Consider the following 19,702-nt stretch of genomic DNA (forward strand, 5'->3'; position numbering starts at 1 on the left):
GAGCCTTCATGTTGAGGGCTAGGTAAGTCTCTGGACACTGAAAAGCAGTTTTGAGAACACTGAAAAATAAAAGTATGAAATCTTGCATTGATATGAAATACATATCTAAAGAGCTAGAATTTGAGAAGTTCCTTCTCTTTTAACCTTGTTCCTTCTTTTTCCAAATGAATCAGCAGAAGGAGCATTGGAAGGAGCGGTTGTCACTTGGAGACCCCTTCAAAACTTCAAAGGAGGTCACTCACTACCTGAGCCACTGGAAAAATCTTCTGAGTGAGCACACCATTGAATTTGAAGAACTTAGTGAAAAGCTTGACAATGAGGCCAGCGAAGAGCTGAAAGAGCTTCTATTTAGTCTAACAGAGAAAACTGTTGAAGAGCTTAAACGTGTTCAGTGTGGAGTATTTGTGCAAGAACTGGTAAAGCTTAGTGTGCCAAAGATGCTCCTGCTGGAAGCTGTGGAGGAACATAAAAAAGAGATGATTGTTAAACATGAACAGCTTGAAAGGGAAGAGTGTGAGAAGAGTATGGCTGCTGAAGAGCTGCTTCAGCTCACTAGGCAGAAGCTGAGCCAAGAACTGGAAACAAACCTTTTGGAACAAAAGAAATTAAGGAGCTGGGAACAATCCATATTCATGCAAGTATCTCTGTGTACCTTTTTCGTAGTTATTTTTGCAAATACAGATTAACTAGGAGTTTTCACTCTTGTCTGGTGTAATTCCTAATTATAAGTTCCCTGTCATGCACTTGGGAGTTAATTTTTCACAAGCACTCAGCTCCTGCAGTGCTGACGGGTGAGCCGGCACTCCTAGTGTGGCGGTAGAAATCCTGGGAAATGGCAGTTTTGAAACCAAAAAGGTGAAGTGTTTCTGTACTTCTGTTCAGACCCAGTCAGGTTTCACTTGTGCATCTTTCATTATTATTTTCAGTCTGTGCTCAGAGGTCCAGCAATTTGGAAATGTCATTTAGTATGTCAGCCATAATTAGCCCTGAATTCAATTTCAATATATTCGTTCCAGCCACAAGTCAAGCCTTACTCATCGGATGCTCATTTTAAGCTCTGCCAAGTATTTCCCCATATTTCATCAATGCACATCACAGCAGTGTACCTCTCCAGCTTGTGGGCTCTGCACATCAGACTTGGCCAGTCTGGCCTGCTGACAAAGTGCCCCTGGCACCAAGCCCCCAGCCAGAGAGGTGTCATGTCACAGGCTATTTTACAGAGAGGTTTGCTGGCCCTGGGTGCACCTTATGGCCATCACTGCACCTTATGGCCATCGCTGCCTGCTACAATGTGGCTCTGGGGAGGTGGGAAGGCAAGTGTCACCATTGAGAAACCTTGCTCAGGGGGAGGCCATGACTGCAGCTGAGAGTTGGCATGTGTGGTGCCTCAGACTGGACAGCAAGGTCCCTGAGAGATTTGCTCTGTTCATTAGCACTTCTTAGCTTTCAAGTGCATTTGTAACTATTTGTATTATCTGAATATTTACACTACTACATTTCCTATAGTGTCCATTTAATAACAGACATTGTTAGAGACATGGGAACATAAAATTGTCTGCTGTCAAAATTGCAGCTTTAGGGGAAGAAGCTGGAACAGCCAAACCTGTATTGGGCTGTCTGCCTCTGCAGCAAATGTAGAAGGCATGAGAAATTGAACAGAAGGGGGAAAAAACCCCTCCAACCATTAGTTAAGGTTTCTCCTTCATACCTCTTCCTTACAGCAAAGTAGATGTACCTGGGCAGTTTTGTCCAGACAGCATCTTTGTAAGTTTACTTGATGCATGGTGTCAAACCATATAAAAGAAATCTGAAAAGAAACCTTGCCTATTGCATGTTGGCTTTGTTAAAGAAAAAAAAAAAAATCCATTTATCTTGTTTTCATTCTAATTTTAAGGCCTTTGTATTTTATTCAGCATTTTAAATAATTTTCTATAGCCATTTCATTGTCTTACTGTCTCTTATATTGCTGAGTGCAGACCTACACGAGCAGGGAAGTAGATTGTATGACCCAGCAGGTCTTTCATGATTCCATGATAATTTTGTTCCAGCCTGCAGTGTCTCCTGTTGTATTTGTTAAACACTGTCTTTATTTACAGCAACAATAAGCCATTTGGTTTTTCTGGTAAAATACTGGAAAATACATAGAAAAAATGAAGCATTTGCACAACTGTCCTGTCAAAAGCCTCTTAAAATCTGTCACTGTCTTTATGTTCAGTCCACTATGTCACTTTGGATATTTTGATGACAGATGCCAGCTCTCATGTTTATGTTCTCATCCTATATCTAGTTTTCACAAAGAACTATTCTGAATGATAGTTTTTCATTTTTGTTGCTTATCAAAGGGACCATGAGTTAATCCAGAATATTTATGAAGATTATTAATGCTTAAAGTCCTTTTTAAACAACAGGACAAAAAACTGTGATATGCTGTATTTTATATCTATGTCTATATCTGTCTATATAGATATAGGATATGGATTTTCTTCTGAAAGTCTAAGACAAGATGAGAAACAGTTAAGTATACTGTAAATGCTTGCTTGGAGTACTGTTGCCTTTAAGTAGTTTTTTGAAGAGAAAAACTTTGCATATTAAAAAAGTTTTAATTTAGGATTTAGCTGTACTTTGAATCACTAAACAGAAATAAGGATTTCTCAACTCAGAAATAGTCTAATGAAAGGATGTGGCCTGTGATATATTGAATAAAAGCATCAGTTCTAATGGAACATACAGTATAATCTATTTTTAAAAGAAAACTACTCTTTTAAAAATATACTGTTCAAGCTTTAAATACAAATACATTTTTTGGGAAAGAGAGACAATTTCCAAGCAAAAAAAAAATCTATTTTTTAATGAAATACTTGTAAGGAAACATTTCAGTCACAAGATGATGAATATAATCTAAGGTTAGTCACAGCTGGAAGATGAATTTAGGCTTTAGCATGTTTTATTTTTAAGTCAGCTTCACATTGACCTGAGGATCAGTTCCCCAGACTTCTATGTTGAGTACCTTCCTTCTACAAAATGGGAACTTTGAGTGATTCAAATTGCTGATAAAATATATTCACTGTTGCTCAGACTGCTAAAAGCTTTTTTACAAAAAACAGCTTGAACCCTTGTGACTTGGTGATGGGAGGGATGACATATATGAGTTTATTATAAAGAGATACTTTTAAATTTTATTTTATTTTGCCTCTCAGTAGCTGTGACTACTAGGTACTGGGGAGCAGCACAGGGAGGTTTTTTGGGAAGCTTTTATCTCCATTTCAGCCTGAAGTTCAGGCTTTGTATTGTCTGAAGAGGTGGAAGGATTCTGAGCATGAGAAATGTGCTAAAATTATTTTTATTTTTACTTTTTTAAATATTCAAAAACTGTTTCCCCTTGAAAATGAAGTTTTACAATCTAGGAAGTTCTGTATGCAGAAAAAGTATCCTCAAGGATATTTTGAACATTCTTATTAGCAGCTCACTCCTATGTGTGGAATTATTAACTGATGCATGAATAATTAAAAAAAAAAGGATAATCATTGTCATGTAAAGTATTTGTGTGCATCTCTCTTACATTTTATGCAATATTGCCTGTATCACTGAACAGCAAATGGCTTTTCTTTTTTTAACAGGCAAGTTCTAAGTTTACCCCTCTCACTATCGGAAGAGGAATTGCTTAGAATGAGGCAAGAGTTGCACTGCTGCTTCTCTCAACTGGACAGCAGCTTGGCTTGGCCCAAGATAAGATCCAGAACCTTGTTTCAGGCTTTCGAGGTGGAGCAGAGGGATGCAGAAATGCTGAAAGTTGATCAGAATTTAACAATGATCAATAAACAGGTGGGAACAATGTGGGATCGATGTGAGGATGTGCAAGGGGTTCAGAGGTGTATCCAATGGTTGTCAGCCTTGGCTGCAGATACGGATGGGTTCATAGCTTCTTCATAGGTGTGACAGCAGTGCATACTTCTCCTGTCATTGTTGATCAGTGCACCCTAAAGATAATTCTTTGGGTACCAGTTGGCTAAGTATGACTTTTTTTCACATACACCTGCGTATTTCTGCTGCTTGCACGTCCTCCAGTTTTCCCAAGAAGACATAGTTACAAAGAAGCAGATAGGTGGCCAAAAGGGGCTGCACCTCTGAGGAGAGTCCACTAAAATGCCAAAAATTTGAGTGGTGCTGAGCGTGGCTCTGAATATTAGGGATGAGTTGAGTCCTTTACAGCCCAGACTGAGATTCTTCTGGCAGCCCCTACACATTACTCTATTTGACACTAAATCAAAAAGAGATTTAGGAGCTTCTGTAGGGGAATGTTCTACGTTGTCTTGACTATTTAGGAAAGCAAAGTTCCTAAATTAGCTGGTCTTTCTCGGCAAGAATTTGGGCTTAATTTCTGTTTCTTGTTTCCAAAAGAATCGGGCATATACAGGGGGTTGGGTTTCATTGTGTTTTTTTTCAAATCTAAATATATAGAAGATAAGGCATACTCACTCAAAGTTAGAGAAACATACCCATCTGTCTCTCAAATCTAGCTTTTTTTTTTTTGAAGGACTGTGTGAGGGTTATTTAATTCCTTCAACAAAATGTAAAACCTGTGGAATTTTAAATTATTTATAGTTTTTAAATAGGAGGGGAGGAAAAAAGTGTTTCTTGTACAAATTTTATCTAATACCATCATAAAAAGGAGGACTTTCTCTTGCTTTGTTTTGGTTCAGTTATGTTTTCTAAATGTGTAAACTTAACTTGGGTTAATTGTACTAGGGATTAGCTTAGTTCAAAACCTTAATAATTGCTAAAGTACTGAAGAAGGGAAATGACTTTGCAAAGCCTTATAGCTGAACAGATGTTATCATTTCCCCAAGAGTACATTATACTTAGTTGATATTCTTTTAAAGAAATATAAAGGTCAAGAATAATTTGATTACATGGAACGGTGCCCCTTAATACTACCATGGTTCATTTGTGATTCATATACTGTGTCTTGAAAACAATGTAGTTCTTAAATTAATATTCTTTGTTCATTTTTAACCATGCTGAGGAGACAATGTATCAGTTAAAATCTTCTCTTATCACTACAAAAGCTTGTTTAAAATCACATTTATCTGCTAGCAGTTTTCATGGAAAGGATGAATATATAATTCTGCTTGCAAAATTCTTCTTTAATTTCTTTCAACTTTTAATGTCTGAAAGGAATCTTCTGAATGAATAGGCAGCACCTTCATTTCAGAAATATTTTCTCAGTGAAAGTTGTCCTTGTGAAATGTTTCATTAATTGGTGATCTTCCAATAATAGCAAGTAATAATGTTAGCATCCTCATATGCCTCTTAGAAATGAAGTATTTTGTGCTCATATTCTTACAGCAACACTCTAAAATGAAAAAAACAGGATCCAGGAATAGAAATAAGATAGATATTCTGAAGAAATCTTTACAGGACAAAATTTTCATTTATGAAGACTCAGTGAAAGAGGAAAATTTTAATAAGGTGAGTTAAGATTTTTTCTGTATTGAGGTCAAAACCTAGACCTTGACTAACTAAAGAATTATTGTTTTCTAATAATGTAAATAAGAACCAGATTAAAAAGACATATTGTCAGGATGTTGTATTTCAGGCTTAATAGTTTTGGCTTTGTTTTACTTTTTGCACCTTATTTGTAGAACTGATTTCATGTCTCACCCTTTTTCCTTCTGGTGGTTCTGGGGCTTAACGTATGCATGATTTCAAGACTCCCCTAGATCCTGTAGTTTTCTTAATAAGGCTTGCAAAACATGGAAGGTGCTTCACTGCATAATTCAGTTGAGCAAGATTTATTTCTTGGAACTTTCCTAATGCTACTGAAAACCCAGAAACGGATTCTTAGATCCAAAAACTTCTTGGGTAGGGGCTGAGTTTATTTATATAGAGCATATTGAAAGGGTACTTTGATTCTAGTGGGTATCGTTTAAAAGGCTCACAGCCCCAGTCTAAAGTTAATCCTTAAGGATTGAGTGGGGCCAATGTCAATAAGAAATTTTGGAGGCTTTTTCCTTCTCTGTCAGCAGATGTTCCATGAGGTCTTGTGTTCTTTGACCTTTCTCTTCTTCTCTTTCCACTTGTGAAATATGGGTAATACTACTTTTGTATATCAGAGGAACAGTACACTGATAACTGTGTTAGACATAGGTGGTGCATGGCTCTAGGAATTACATGAAACAAACAAGCGCCACTGGTAGTTAAAATTGGTAGATAAAATACAGTTTAACAAATGACAGGTTGCAGATGGTAAAACCAGTTTTATGTAGTTGAGCACACAATCACAGAATGGTTTGGGTTAGAAGGGAACTTAAAGATTATCTAGTTCCAAGCCCCCTGCCATGGGCAGGGACACCTTCCACTAGACCAGGTTGCTCAAAGCCCTGTCCAACCTGGCCTTGAACACTGCCAGGGAGGGGGCAGCCACAGCTTCTCTGGGCAGCCTGTGCCAGTGTCTCAATACCCTCACAGTAAAGATTTTCTTCCTCACATCTAATCTAAATCTGCCCTCTTTCAGTTTAAAACCATTACCCCTTGTCTTACCTCTACAATCCCTAATCAAGAGTCCCTCCCCATCTTTCCTGTAGCCCCCTTTAAGTACTGGAAGGCCACTCTAAGGTCTCCCCAGAGCCTTCTCTTCTCCAGGCTGAACAACCCCAACTCTCTTAGCCTGTCCCCATAAGGGAGGTGCTCCAGCCCCCTGATCATCTTTGTGACCCTCCTCTGGTCCCTCTCCAACTATGTCCTTCTTATGCTGGGGGTCCCAGAGCTGAACACAGTATTCCAGGTGGAGAGTGGAATAGAGGGGGGGAATCCTCTCCCTCAACCTGCTGGCCACACTTCTCTTGATGCAGCCCAGGATACAGTTGGCTTTCTGGGCTGTGAGCACACACTGCTGGCTCACAGTTTTCCATCCACTAACACCCCCAAGTCCTTCTCCTTGGGGCTGCTCTCAATCCGCTCATCGCCCAGCCTGTATTTGTGTTTGGGATTGCCTTGGCTCATGTGCAGGACCTTGCACTTGGCCTTGTTGAACTTCATGAGGTTTGCACAGGTCCACTTCTCAAGCCTATCAAGGTCCCTCTGGATAGCACATCCCTTCCCTCCAGCATGTTGACCGCACCACACAGCTTGGTATCATCAGCAAACTTGCTCCCACTGTCCATGTCACCAACAAAGATGTTAAATAGCACTAGTCCCAGTACCGACCCCTCATGAATGCTACTCGTCACTGCTCTCCACTCTAACATCGAGCTGTTCAGTGGAAGTCTTTGAGTGTGACCATTCAGCCAGTTCCTTATCCATTGAGAGGTCCATCCGTCAAATCCGTGTCTCTCCAATTCAGAGACAAGGATGTTGTGCAGGACAGTGTCAGGTGCTTTGCAGAAGTCCAGGTAGATGAGGTGAGTTGCTCTACCTTTATCCACCAGTGCTGTAACCCTGTCTTAGAAGTCCAGCAAATTCATCAGGCACAATTTGCCCTTAATGAAGCCACGCTGGCTGTCACCAGTGACCTCCTCATTTTCCATGTGCCCCACCATAGTTTTCAGGAGGATTTACTCCGTGATCTTGCCAGGCACAGAGGTGAGACTGACTGGCCTGTGGTTTCCTGGGTCTTCCTTTTTTCCTTTTTTAAAAATGAGGGTTATGTTTCCTGTTTTCCAGTCAGCAGGAACTTCACTGGACTGCCACGACTTCTCAAATATGATGGACAGTGACTTAGCCATATCCCAGGTAATGAAGTCATGCATTTTCTGCTGGAGAGGGCCCACATTTTCTCTAATCTTCCTGCCTATAGAAGCTTTTCTTGTTGCCCTTGATGTCCCTGGCTAGATTTAATCCTATCAGGGCTTTGGCTTTCCTAACCTGATCCCTGGACAGTTTCTCTGTATTCCTCCCAGGCTGCCTGCCCTTGCTTCCACTCTCTGTAGGCCTCTTGTTTGTGTTTGAGCTTGTCCCAGGAGCTCCTTGTTCATCCATGCAGGCCTCCTGGTGTTCTTACCTGACTTTCTCTTTGTTGGGATGCATCTCTCCTGACTTGGAGGAAGTGATCCTTAAACATGAACCAGCTTTCTTGAGCCCCTCTTCCCTCCAGAGGTTTATCCCATGGTACTCTGTCAAGCAGATCCCTGAAGAGGCCAAAATCTGCTCTCCTGAGGTCCAGGGTTGTGAGCTTGCTGTGTGCCCTTCTCATGGCCCTAAGGGTCTCGAACTCCACCATTTCCTGGTCACTGCAGCCAAGGCAGCCCTTGAGCTTCACATTCCCCACCAGCCCCTCCTTGTTGGTGAGAACAAGGTCCAGCATAGCAGCTCTTCTCATTGGCTTCTCTATCACTTGGAGAAAGAAGATCAGACCTCTCACTCTGAAATCTTTGAAAGATTTCAAAGGGAGAGCAGATGCTTGGACAGGAATGCTAGAAATGGGCAAGTGTGTTTGAGCACTCTTTAATAATTTAATAACTCTCATCTAAGAATGCCTCTAATCCTTTACTGGAGGCTTTTATACTTCTAGCTTCAATACCTAATGCCCCAATCCACAAAATTTAGATTTTTAAATTTTTTTTTTTACTGTTACTTGAAAGTACAATGGAGTATGGGCTCAGGTCTTAATGTTACAAAAAATACTGAATACTTGTTTGATGTCAATATTGCCTTATATTTTTGTTAGTCTTGTTTTAAAATTGGAAAGTTAGCTTCTTTAAGCCTCATTGTTTCAGTTTATATGCACCTTATGACATACCTGTTGTTCTGATTGTATGGCTGCACATTAATTATAAAAAGCCAAATGCTTTGGGCTAAGGAAGCTAAATTATTGTTAAGGAAAATTGTTAGTTCTCACATTATCATTAGAAGACAGAAATATGGCAATAAACCTTATGTTGATCACAGAAAGAGTTTGTTTCTTTTGCCTGTTGCAATCTGTTACCTCATTCCTAATTTAGAATCTTACACTTCTAAATTTTGCATTAATATGAACACTGGTATCGTCTAACTCAAAATTACCATCTGAAGTTGCACAGCCAATTCAAGACATGGAAGTTCTGCTGTATTTCTCCTGCCTTCACTGCTGCTGCTCTCCTGCGGATGTCACGTGGTGTCATGGGTTCTGTCTTGCTACAGGATGGCTGTAAAATGGTTTCCAGCTAATGCTTATGAAAGCAGCAGTGAGATGTGTTTTGTAATTCTGTAAAACAGGCATGACAGGGACCACCACAGAGACAGGAGGTAGTGAGTTGCGAGGACATGGCAAGTAGTTTGAAGTCTAGTCTTGAAGTCGAGAAGAACTCACCTAAGAGTTTGATTGACCTTGGTCTGAAAAATCTTCAAAAGCAGACTTATATCTACTATTTTTGTGTTTCAGAGCTGTTTTGAACTGTCTGTTGTTGTTTCTTTCTGAAACAGCAGTTACCTACCTCAGAGGAAATACAGTGCTAAAAATACTGACGTTCTTTAGTCTGTGCTGCCTGCAGGGTTTAAAAAAAAACAGTAACAAGACTTGTAAGAGAAATGTCTTTGAGATTGCAGGTAATCAAGTACATTTTCAGATTATTCCCTTTATTTGTAATATTTAGGACTGATACAAGGCTAGTTAGCAATTAGTCAGAACCAAATATGGAATTTGGAAGTCAGTGCTTTCAAGCAATGGACTATCATAGTGCACTTACAGCAGTGGCAGCTTTTTGTGTAGTTTGAATGTTTCAGGTGGAATCAGCAGCAAACGTTCAGACCTACGGGAGTTGATTCATCATAACTAAAAGTAGTTTGACACTCTAATAGTGTTTTGTCAAACAGTACAATGTTAAGCAGTATTATAACTAGTTTATAATTTAATTTGTAGTCATTATTTGATACACCTTCTACTTGAAGTCACTTTTTATGTCATACTGAAGTCAGGTCTACTTACAAGCTTTGATTTTCACAAATGCATTTCTTTTTGCAGAGCTGTGATTCCAGAGCTGACAAGAGGCAGAAAGAAACTCAGGTGGTTAGGGGTCGATAGTAGTACTAGTTGAGTAATGCAATATTTTTTTTGGTTAAGAACAGTTAATTTACTGTATAATGTTGAATAGATGCTGAATGATAAAGCTGAACATCATTCACATGTATTTGGGCATGCTTAACATATGGCTTTGTACTTAGTAATATGCAAATAGCGTCTAGTTTTACAGTTTCAACCATAAATCATGATTCATAGAATATAGTGAACCTATTGAATAAACCTCCTGTTATTTGAAGTGGTTGACAAAAGTATGTCTTTCTGTCATCAGTGTCATCTCTTTTGCCTTTTAATTCAGCTACAATTAAAATATACATTCTTGTGTCTCCTTATAAGAACTTGAGTTGTCAAACTGCATTTCCATCCTTATTCATTATTCATTTTAATGGCTTCAGACTTACACTAAAGGTGATCACTCATTTACTCATTCATCTATTATTTATCCATCCCCAGATTTCATATATGTATAATTCATGTAAAATCCTTGGGCCTGAAACTGAGCCTTCTGTGAAGAAAGAAACAAACTTTAAATTCAGTTGTGTGCACAAACCTGTCAAAACATTTCTGTGTAATTTTTTTTAAATCTGCATTTTTAAAGGTTTATAGCACACCCTTTTCCTAAACTACAAAGGCAGCCTTCAGGTGTTACTTACTAATTTTGTGCCATATAAAACAAATCATACCTCAAGCATATGTTTTCCCCTTTTTTGAGATTGTAAAAATGTGTGTGTTCTGGCAGGCATTATCTTAGACTTGTAAATAAAATCTGGAAAAAAAGAAGGACCAGCTCCTCAGTGTATGTATGTTGATATAAATAATTTCTGTTAGTTAAGAAGCTGCCCTAATACATTGATTAGGGCCATCACATAGACTCTAAAGCATTAGTTTGTTTGAAAATGGACCTGTTTACTTCTAGTCATGAATTATTTTTTTTTTTGTTCCTTGAATAGGTGCTATTGTAATGAAAATCATGTCATTTAGTCTCTTGCAACAAAAACATGGATTATTCTCATCCAGCTTAATGTTCCTGCTTTTAAGTAAACTCAAAACTTGACCTTGTCAAAAGTTTTTAAAGGTGACTTGTAGCATTTGTTTTCCAAACTGGTTCATTTCTAACACGGATTGCCCCTTAAAGTGGTGTCTGCTATAGCGATGTATCTTCCTGAACACCTTGCTAGATAGCAGCTGTTGTTAGCGAAGTATGAAGTGGCTGGCTGAATTGAATATAAATTCCTTGCCTTTCTTTAATGTTTTAATGTTAAGGACTCACTTCCATTCCATCCTCTCTTTTAAGAGTCATCTAAGAATGCAACAACTTTCACTGCTGAAAAGAAGGGTGAGGGCAAGTCAATGAAAACTTCACAACTGAGACCTTAAAAAAAAATTGGTCAGGCAATACGGCTCTGACAATTGCTTTTTACTCTTGAGAACATTTTCTTGTGTCAGTGATCAGTAATGTAACAATTAATTCAGTGTGCCTTTCAGAAAAAAAACCCTGAGTCTTTTTGGAGAAATGAGTCTTGTTCACAGGCTTTTGAAGAAAGATTATTTTAAATTATTTTTGTTTTAAATATTTGCCTTGACTCTGATGTGTAGAATAGTCTTGATTCTAGGCCTTTGCCTTAGGTCCCTGACTCATAAGAATATATTGAAATAACACTTTGGATTTTGAAAATAGATTTGCTTTGGCAAAACAAATAAGCCAAGCCAAACAAACTTTAATAAAAACCCCTGAGTTAGGGTGGGATTGGGTGTATTGTATAATCTGTATCAAAGTCGCGACTTGTAGGATTTTCTGCAGAAGTTTTTATCTTTGATTTCTGATCAGTGCTGCTAGAGTACAGTGTACACCTTCAGATAGATGCCTGTGAACTGCTGGGCTGTGGGCTTAAATGGGAGATGCTAAAGTTACTTGCTTTTCAGTAAAAAGCATTCTACAATAAACAATAGGCCTTAAATTCACTTGAATAGGTTTCTTGCCAGCCTGCAAAGAACACAGAGGATAGATACAAAAAACTATTACTATTATTGATTTTTTTTCCTACTGAAAACAAACATAGAAACAGTCAGTTGATATTTGTGGATCTATCCTAAAGTAAATATCATCTACTACTTTTTTTTTAACAAGTACTGGAAGGCAGCTCAGCTTTTTTCCCATAAACACCCAGTTTTGGCCATCTCTTTTGCTTGTCACCGGAGATTTCTGCCTTCCATGTTCAAAAATAACAGATTAATTTTAGCATTTTGGTTACTATATTTCCAATAAGGTCTCTGAGTTGAATTCTCCTGACTGAAATATCTCATGTGTTTATTTGGCACCCATATGCTTATTTACTGTTTAGTGTGACACTTATTATTCAAGATCAATTCATTAGATTAACAGTAATGCTAGACAGACAATGTCTGTCTTTTAAGATGGAGATTTGTTAAAGATGTCAAGAAAGTGAATCTTGACTCTACTTTGTGTCTTGTAGGATGATTTCTTTTGTGTTGTAATTGGCTTAATTTATGTTAGTAGGGAATATTTCCTGAAGGTAACCTTCCATCTCTTATGTCATCTGGAATATCCTTGAATGCAGTGGAGACTTTGGAGACTATCAGATGAGCATGAATAAGAATATCACAAGCATTTGTGGTTTCAAATCACATTTTAAATTTAGTTCTATCCACTGGATAATAGAATTTGTATGATACATAGTCACTCTTAGCAGGTCCCTTATCAATAAAGTTTCCAGTGATAATTCGTGGCCCTTATGTTGCATATTTTTCATTTTAGGGATCTAAAAACTTGGTGGAAGTCATTTAAATGGTCCTTTAAAGCTAATTATGAATAGAGTTGCTAAAGTTTACTTTTGATTGGCATGAACAGAGAGCTAATGATTTAATGTCCAGAGTACATACCATCTCTATTTGTGCAAAGGTATTCTGAGGGACAAAATCAGGTCTTATGCCAGTGGGAAGTCGTACAGTGTTTAAAGACTACAGTTGACCTTTACAGTGTTGTAGTTTATGCTTGCAGGGCAAATACTGTTCATCTTTATTATTCTTTTTTATAGACTGGTAAAACTGTAGAGAGATTATGAGTGCTTGTATAAAGGTACACCACAGGATGCCTACTGTGCTGAGATACTAACCATGTAGGTATCTCAATTAAATGAGGATGTTCTGTGAGAGAGGCCAAACTTGATGTAATAAATACTTTTCTAGAATGCAAATGTGAGTGCCTCCTCTCAGGTGCCACGGTGATAGTAAACTTAACCAAAACTTATTTAAACGTTTTTGAGATGCCTCCTTTGATGGCTGTGGTTCTTCTGTCACGGGCAGTAGTAACTTGAGCACTGCTGTTAAAATACATAATACTGGAAACTTCTGAAAATGCTGATTTCTGAAAAATTTCTGACATTGGAGGGGGGGGGGGGGATGTTGTGAAACGTAATGGATTAGATTTGTCAGGACCAAAAGAGAATTTAGATGGAGTGAGGAAAAACCCTGCACTCTGATACCCAACAGCATGCAGATGGACATGTTTCTGTGCTTAGCTTTATTCTAAATCCAGTGAGTAAGCAGCAGTTGATACCAACACCAAGCAGTGGAGCTGGAGCCCTCGTAATTGCATGTGCTTTCTCTCAGTGTTTTCTCTCTTACAATCCAACTGCTGGGCCTGTATGGATAATAGGGAGAGAGAATAAAGCCAAACTCATAATTATTTACTGTCTTTGAGGATTCAGCTACCCAAATGTTAGATATGCACTGTAGCCATCAATGTCTAACCTAGACATCCACACTTACACATCAATGGAAAAACATTTTTTAGGTTATGAAACATGAAGAAGTACCTTTCCCTTTTCTTTGACTGTAAAGGAACCTTAGAGTGACAAGCTCAGATGCAAGCATCTGAAGAAGGTAGTTGCAGCTGGCTACTATCCCCATTGTCCTGCAGAAAAACGGTCACAGTGGCAATATCATTGGCTGTGAATGTCAGTGGTATAGCATGGAGAAATCATCAATCACATTGCATCTGATTGTGTGCTTGCATGTGCTGCATAGGCTTGTTTATATTTTCAATTTTTACTTATATTAAAAATTCTGTAGACCCTCTATTTAGGTTAATATTTAATATTAAAAGTTACGACTACCCTGAAACAAAGCCTGATCTCTTTGAAATATCTGACCTTACTGTAATATTTTGTGATCACTTAAACACAGTAAAAGCTTGTAATTCAATGTTAAAGGCACTTTTTAAAACAATATATTACATCTTGCGATAGCAGCATTGATTTCTTTGCTTCTTTAATCCTGCTTGTTAATTACAGAGTAGTAAAATAATGAGCATACATGTAAGGTTTTCTGTTAATCTATTATCTTTTGTGTTTTGGCATTTTTTAGGTTAAGTATGAGTTACTGCTTGAGAAAGAGCATCATCTGCACAATCTGGAAAATAAACTTGGAGAATATATTGCTTCTTTAGCCTTTCAGAAGACTCTTAAAAAGTCCAGAATGTTGGAGCTGTATACTGCGATCATAAGTGTACAAGCTTTCCTCTTTGAACAACTGAGCACATCAAAAGCCCTGTCAAAATTGGAATGTATTCAGATCTTAGAGGCACATAAACCTGTAAGTAATGAAGTTGTGAAAAGGAAAAATTCCTGTTAGGAGACAGCAACTATCACAGCAGTTTATATGACTTGGATTTAGCTATGCTGGTTTGCAGCTCCTGGTGGTCTGGCCTTTAATTTCTGTGATTATGTGCACTTTAATGCACTTAGTAAAAGAAATAAAGAGAAAACATTAGAGCCAGGGAAGATTGTATATCATTATTATTCTTACTACTATTTATTTTTATTATAGTAGCATCCAGAGATCTATGGTCAAAAAGAGCCGTATTTTGGTGGCTAATTAATATTGAAGTTTTATTGTTCATAAGGAAGACAACTGGGGAAGTGATTGTGAGTAATGACTGGGATAGTGTGTAAATTGTCATGACTGTGTTACAGAATTGTTCACGTTAGGGTGCTATCCATACGGTAAAATCCATAACCACATGATATGCTTCAATCACTGAGTTTTCAAAGATTATATATACAGCCCGCTCCCTACCTGTCTATCTCCCTCCAAGCACGCTTATGCAATTTAAATAGTAGAAACTTTGGAAAGGCCTCTTCCCTTCATAGTCTTTATTACATACTTGGTATGTGCCAGTTTTCTAATCCTTTTTTAATACTTCAGTGCTCTGTATTCATAAGGATTTTTTTTTTTCTTTTACATTTGCTATTTGCAGCCATCCAAGTGAGGCTTGGGAAAGCACTGGAGTAGAACAAACAAAATGGGGTTTTAAGACCAAAACCTCTTTGCTAGAGGGCATCATTAGACAGCTATTTCTGTGAAAACTCCCAGTTAAACTTTAATGCTGTCATCTCTACAGTTTCTCTTAGAATGGCAGTTAGAATGCTTATATGCTTCCAGTTTTGCTTAAAATTGTATTAAATCTGTAGGAAATAATGAAAGGTGTATTTAGATGGAGTAAAAAAAAATTTAATCAGGAATTATTGTCTTTTATGTAGTAACTGTAACGGGGTCTCTACAAAGAGGTTGCTTTTAGCTTCTCTGTCCTTTAACAGATGAAGAAAAAGGATTAAAGGAGAGACAGAAGAGAGATCTAGAGTAGCTAATGCTGGATTCTTTATCCAGTGTGCAAGAACTGAGTTGAACCCTATTTGGGGGAAAAAAATATTTTAGGCATCATTTAAAGTGCCCGTTAAGCTTGGTTCACAAGGACTATTTTCTGGTGACCAAACCTCTCTTTCTTGCTGTGTTTTTGTCCAACTCCATTGTTCCACTAGCTGACAAATTTTAAAACCTCTTACTTTAAAACAAATATATCACATTACACAGGATATCATACATCAGTGATAGTTTTTCCGATCAGTGAAACAAACACATCTGGTTATATGTGAATCTGCTTCATCCCCTTAGAGATAACAAGTTAATAACTCTGTTTTGGTGTTAGGGGAGTGGATCTAAACTCCAATGTCCAATCTTGCTGACCAGGGAGCACTTACTTAGAGATGCCGTGCTCCAGTGAACCTGTAGTCTGAATCCAGTTGATGAGGTGGAATAGATTAAAATTCAGCATTTTATCCAAGGTACAAGTTGGGAAGTAGAGCACTGAGATATTAAGCAACTTAAAGCTTGAGGTCAAACAATGACATCGGAAAACTGGAATATGAAGCCTTCCTTCTGATGTCCAGTTTAACTCTTTGACCAAAGAGTGATCTAGTGAGCAATCTAGTCTATTTAAGACTTTGGGTTTTAACCCTTTGATTTTTAGAGCATTGTATTTTAACCCTAATTTTATCACACTAAAAGTGAATATTTAAGTGCAGACCTCTTTGATGTTAACTGTTGATTCAGTATAACTAAAACTAGTCAGTCTGAGTTTCTCAGCCTGTTTCAGTGTCTTTATGCAGCTTGTAGATGAATTCTAATGATGCCATTCTTTTGTCTGGATCTCAGCCATGCTGGTAGTATACTTTCTAGAAGTCCTCTACAGAGAGCATTGACCTTTAACACAATGAAAATTGACTCATCTTTCAGCATTGTTCTGATATTCATAGCATGCAAGTCATGTTTACTGAAGCAATGCAATGAATTGGAAAGTGTAAATGACTGCAAGTGGCTGGGTGGAATGAGAGATGAATAAACTAATATCAGAAATTCTGATACTATCTGTTTTTTTCACTCCAAATGAAATTTGTTCTTACAAGTTAAATTATGACTTTTTATCATTATGTTTTTTCAACCTCTAGGAGATTGAAGAACTTGATAGGAAGCTGGAGTATGAGATGTTGCATAAGGAGTCAGCTCAGCAGCAGCAGCATCTAATGAGTAGGCAGGGATGGACTCCAGATGGATTAGGACTTTCAAGTGAAGCTGCAGAAACAAATACAGACAGACAGGTGACAGTTCTGCTAAGACAGGCCATGAATAAATGTAGGCAATTTATAAGTCTGCACCAGCAAAGGTAAGTGCTTTGGTCTTAGGTTTTACTAAGTTACTGCAGCCCTTATAGACTGTAAGATACCACGGAGAAGCAGCAGGCTAAATGGAGTACTGTTTGAACAGTGCGTTTTTGTGATGTGGCCCAGAGCTTAACTGAGGAGTCTTGGGAATATTAAAATAAGAAACTTGAAATAATAACAACTTCGTTACATACAGATTGTGATGTGTTGCATGACAATCACCATTTTTTGATGGGGACAGTGGACTCCTTAGCAGCAAGAAAAGAATTTTAATACTGTTCATGTGCTTCCCAAGAAGATAGGTAGGGACTTCTCTGACCCCAACAGAGTAGTTTTCATTGGAAGTAGCTGAGGCAATTGAAGTTGAATTTCCATCTCCAGTGTCACGCTGTAGACTGAATTCCCTGTCACACAATCAGTTTTGATGGGATAGATAAACACTTCTTCAGAGACAGGCTCCATTTCACTTTTCCCTGGCCAGTTTTTAAGTAAAGATATCAGTGACCAAAAAAAAAAGCCTCTTGGGAGGTATATAGAAGTAACTTTCTTGTCATGAAGGTTGTCTAGCAAAAATGAGTGATAATTTGCAAAACTGCCAGGTATTGCATTACGTTCATTAGGGTTACAGGAGTTAGAAATTAAAGTTTTCATGTGTATTGCACAGTATTAAAAGCCCACCTCATTTCAAGTTTCATGTAAGATCCTGACAGTGTGATTTCCATTACAAAGAGGGTTTTCCATGAAACAATTGAGATATTAAAAATGGCTTTGACAGGCTTTGCGTGGAGTTACTGCACTCTTAAGTCTGTTTTAATTCTGAAAGAGCTGGAGCTCTAATCAGTGTAGATGAATGACTCTTCTGTTGCAGAAGTAAAAAGGCGCTAGAAGAGCAGATAGGTTACTGGTTTGGGGATACTACTGTAGAGGTACATCAGTGAAGCCTTCAAAGAAACTGTAACTAGTCTTTACTATTTACCTGAAAACATAATGGAAGAAACAAGTTTTATACTTTTCCCAAATGACATAATGATGGCTTCATGATTTGGTCCAGAAACAAAAAAATCACCAGTAGGGAGGAAGTTAACTGTTTACTATTATATTCCAGCAACAAAAAGATCCACAACTTGCCATAAAGTATGGTAATGAAATTTAAAGAAGAGGACAGAGAGAGGTTGAATCTAGTTGCTTTGGAGCAATTCCAGATTTGATTTGTGTGCAAGAACATTGCCTCAGATCTGCTCTAATGTTTGCTTGGTGGTTTAGGGGAGAAAAAAAGAGAAATTGGCTTATTTTAGAAGTTACACTGCTCACCCAACTTGGCAGACAGAAAGATATGCCTCCTGAATGGATGACTTTCAGATATTGTTTCCTATAATACAGTCATTGCACCTGCAAAGATTTCAATGTTAATTCTATCTTTCATTTCAGCTTGAGAGATGAGCAGTGGAATTGCACGGTGCTTGAAGATCTCCTGGAAAATATAGAAATGGATGCATTTTTTGCACTTTATAGTCAGGTAAGCATGAAATTGAACAAAGCTTCCAAGTTTAAATTACAGCTGTATCCAGAATTCAGCTTTTCTTACTTTTGGGGGAACAATTATAGATGTATTTGGACCCAGTTCTGCTAATAGTCACTACCAGTTCTGGTGTTTGTAGTCCACATTATCATTCACTTCAGTTAATTCTGACCTACTTTCAGCATTTTGAATTTTATGAGTTATCAGTTACAAATCCTTACTAGAGGTTGTCCTATTGCATTTCATTCTGTGGAGAGAACTAAATTGCCTGAGTTTCTGGTTTACAGGCAGATTTACAGTCTGTTTTTCATGTAATGAGGCAAGGCTTTTGTTTAAGCTTTAATCGGTGTTAGAAAGAATTTGCATTGATTGTGTTACAAAACTAAAAGATAGAAGGGATGCTAGTTACATTTTCTAGTATCGTTTTTCATACTGCTTTCAAAATGAGCATCACTTCTTCAGATAGTTTGCTATCTGCTGACTGCTTATCAGTGCTACAAAAGGCATTAAAAGTGAATCACTCTTGTCCCCAAGTTTTATCTGCAGGCCTTGGTTGAGATATGTAGCTAGTGTCAGAAAAGAGACTCAGTGTTGCAGCTTTGCACATCCAAGTATCTTGCTTCTCAGGGACGGAAGTGGTTACAGTCACCTGTATCTTAAATTGGGAGCTTCAGAGGCCAGCAAGCCAAGGAGGGACCACTTAGACTAAGGATCTTTCAGCTTTTTCTGTGCCTCAGCTTGTTTCTGCTCAGTTTTCTCTTTATCCTCTCCCAAGTTAGATGTCTATTTGAGATCAGCTACTCTCATGAAGAATTGAAGTGAGACTCCTGTATATTATGCATCTGTTAAAAGATTCACCCGGAAGGTAGCACATGTTTTCAGATCTTACTCTGATTTGGGAAGGACTTGGCATCAAGAACTCCCAAAGCTCACAAGAGTGTGATAATCACTTCGTTGTCTGCCTCTCATCGGAACACGGGCAGAGCAGAGTCCTTCTGTAAGCTTTGCTGGAAGAGACTTGCCTCTAAATATCTGGCAGCTTGATGGCTAAGCTGCTGTCCTCGAATGGAAGATCTCGCTTTATACTAATGAATTGAATCAGGTAGAGTGGAAATTCAAACCTCATCTTACACTTTCAAGAGCATCCCGTCCTCTGGGCATAATAATGTA

General features: G+C 38.1%; 1 protein-coding gene across 6 annotated transcripts in view; it reads left to right on the forward strand.

The window, feature by feature from the left end:
• EVC2 (EvC ciliary complex subunit 2) overlaps positions 1–19,702 on the forward strand; it is a 77,655-nt gene that overhangs the window by 50,151 nt on the left and 7,802 nt on the right. For 5 of the 6 annotated variants that reach the window (XM_074904501.1, XM_074904503.1, XM_074904504.1 and 2 more), the window contains 6 exons: positions 174–634; positions 3,618–3,822; positions 5,347–5,469; positions 14,381–14,608; positions 16,801–17,015; positions 18,442–18,529. In XM_074904501.1, the coding sequence (XP_074760602.1) occupies positions 174–634; positions 3,618–3,822; positions 5,347–5,469; positions 14,381–14,608; positions 16,801–17,015; positions 18,442–18,529 (1,320 nt within the window). The remainder of the gene's footprint in view (positions 1–173; positions 635–3,617; positions 3,823–5,346; positions 5,470–14,380; positions 14,609–16,800; positions 17,016–18,441; positions 18,530–19,702) is intronic. The other variant, XM_074904502.1, reaches the window with a different exon arrangement.

This window comes from Athene noctua, chromosome 4, assembly GCF_965140245.1.
Source record: "Athene noctua chromosome 4, bAthNoc1.hap1.1, whole genome shotgun sequence".
NCBI classification, from domain to species: Eukaryota; Metazoa; Chordata; class Aves; order Strigiformes; family Strigidae; genus Athene; species Athene noctua.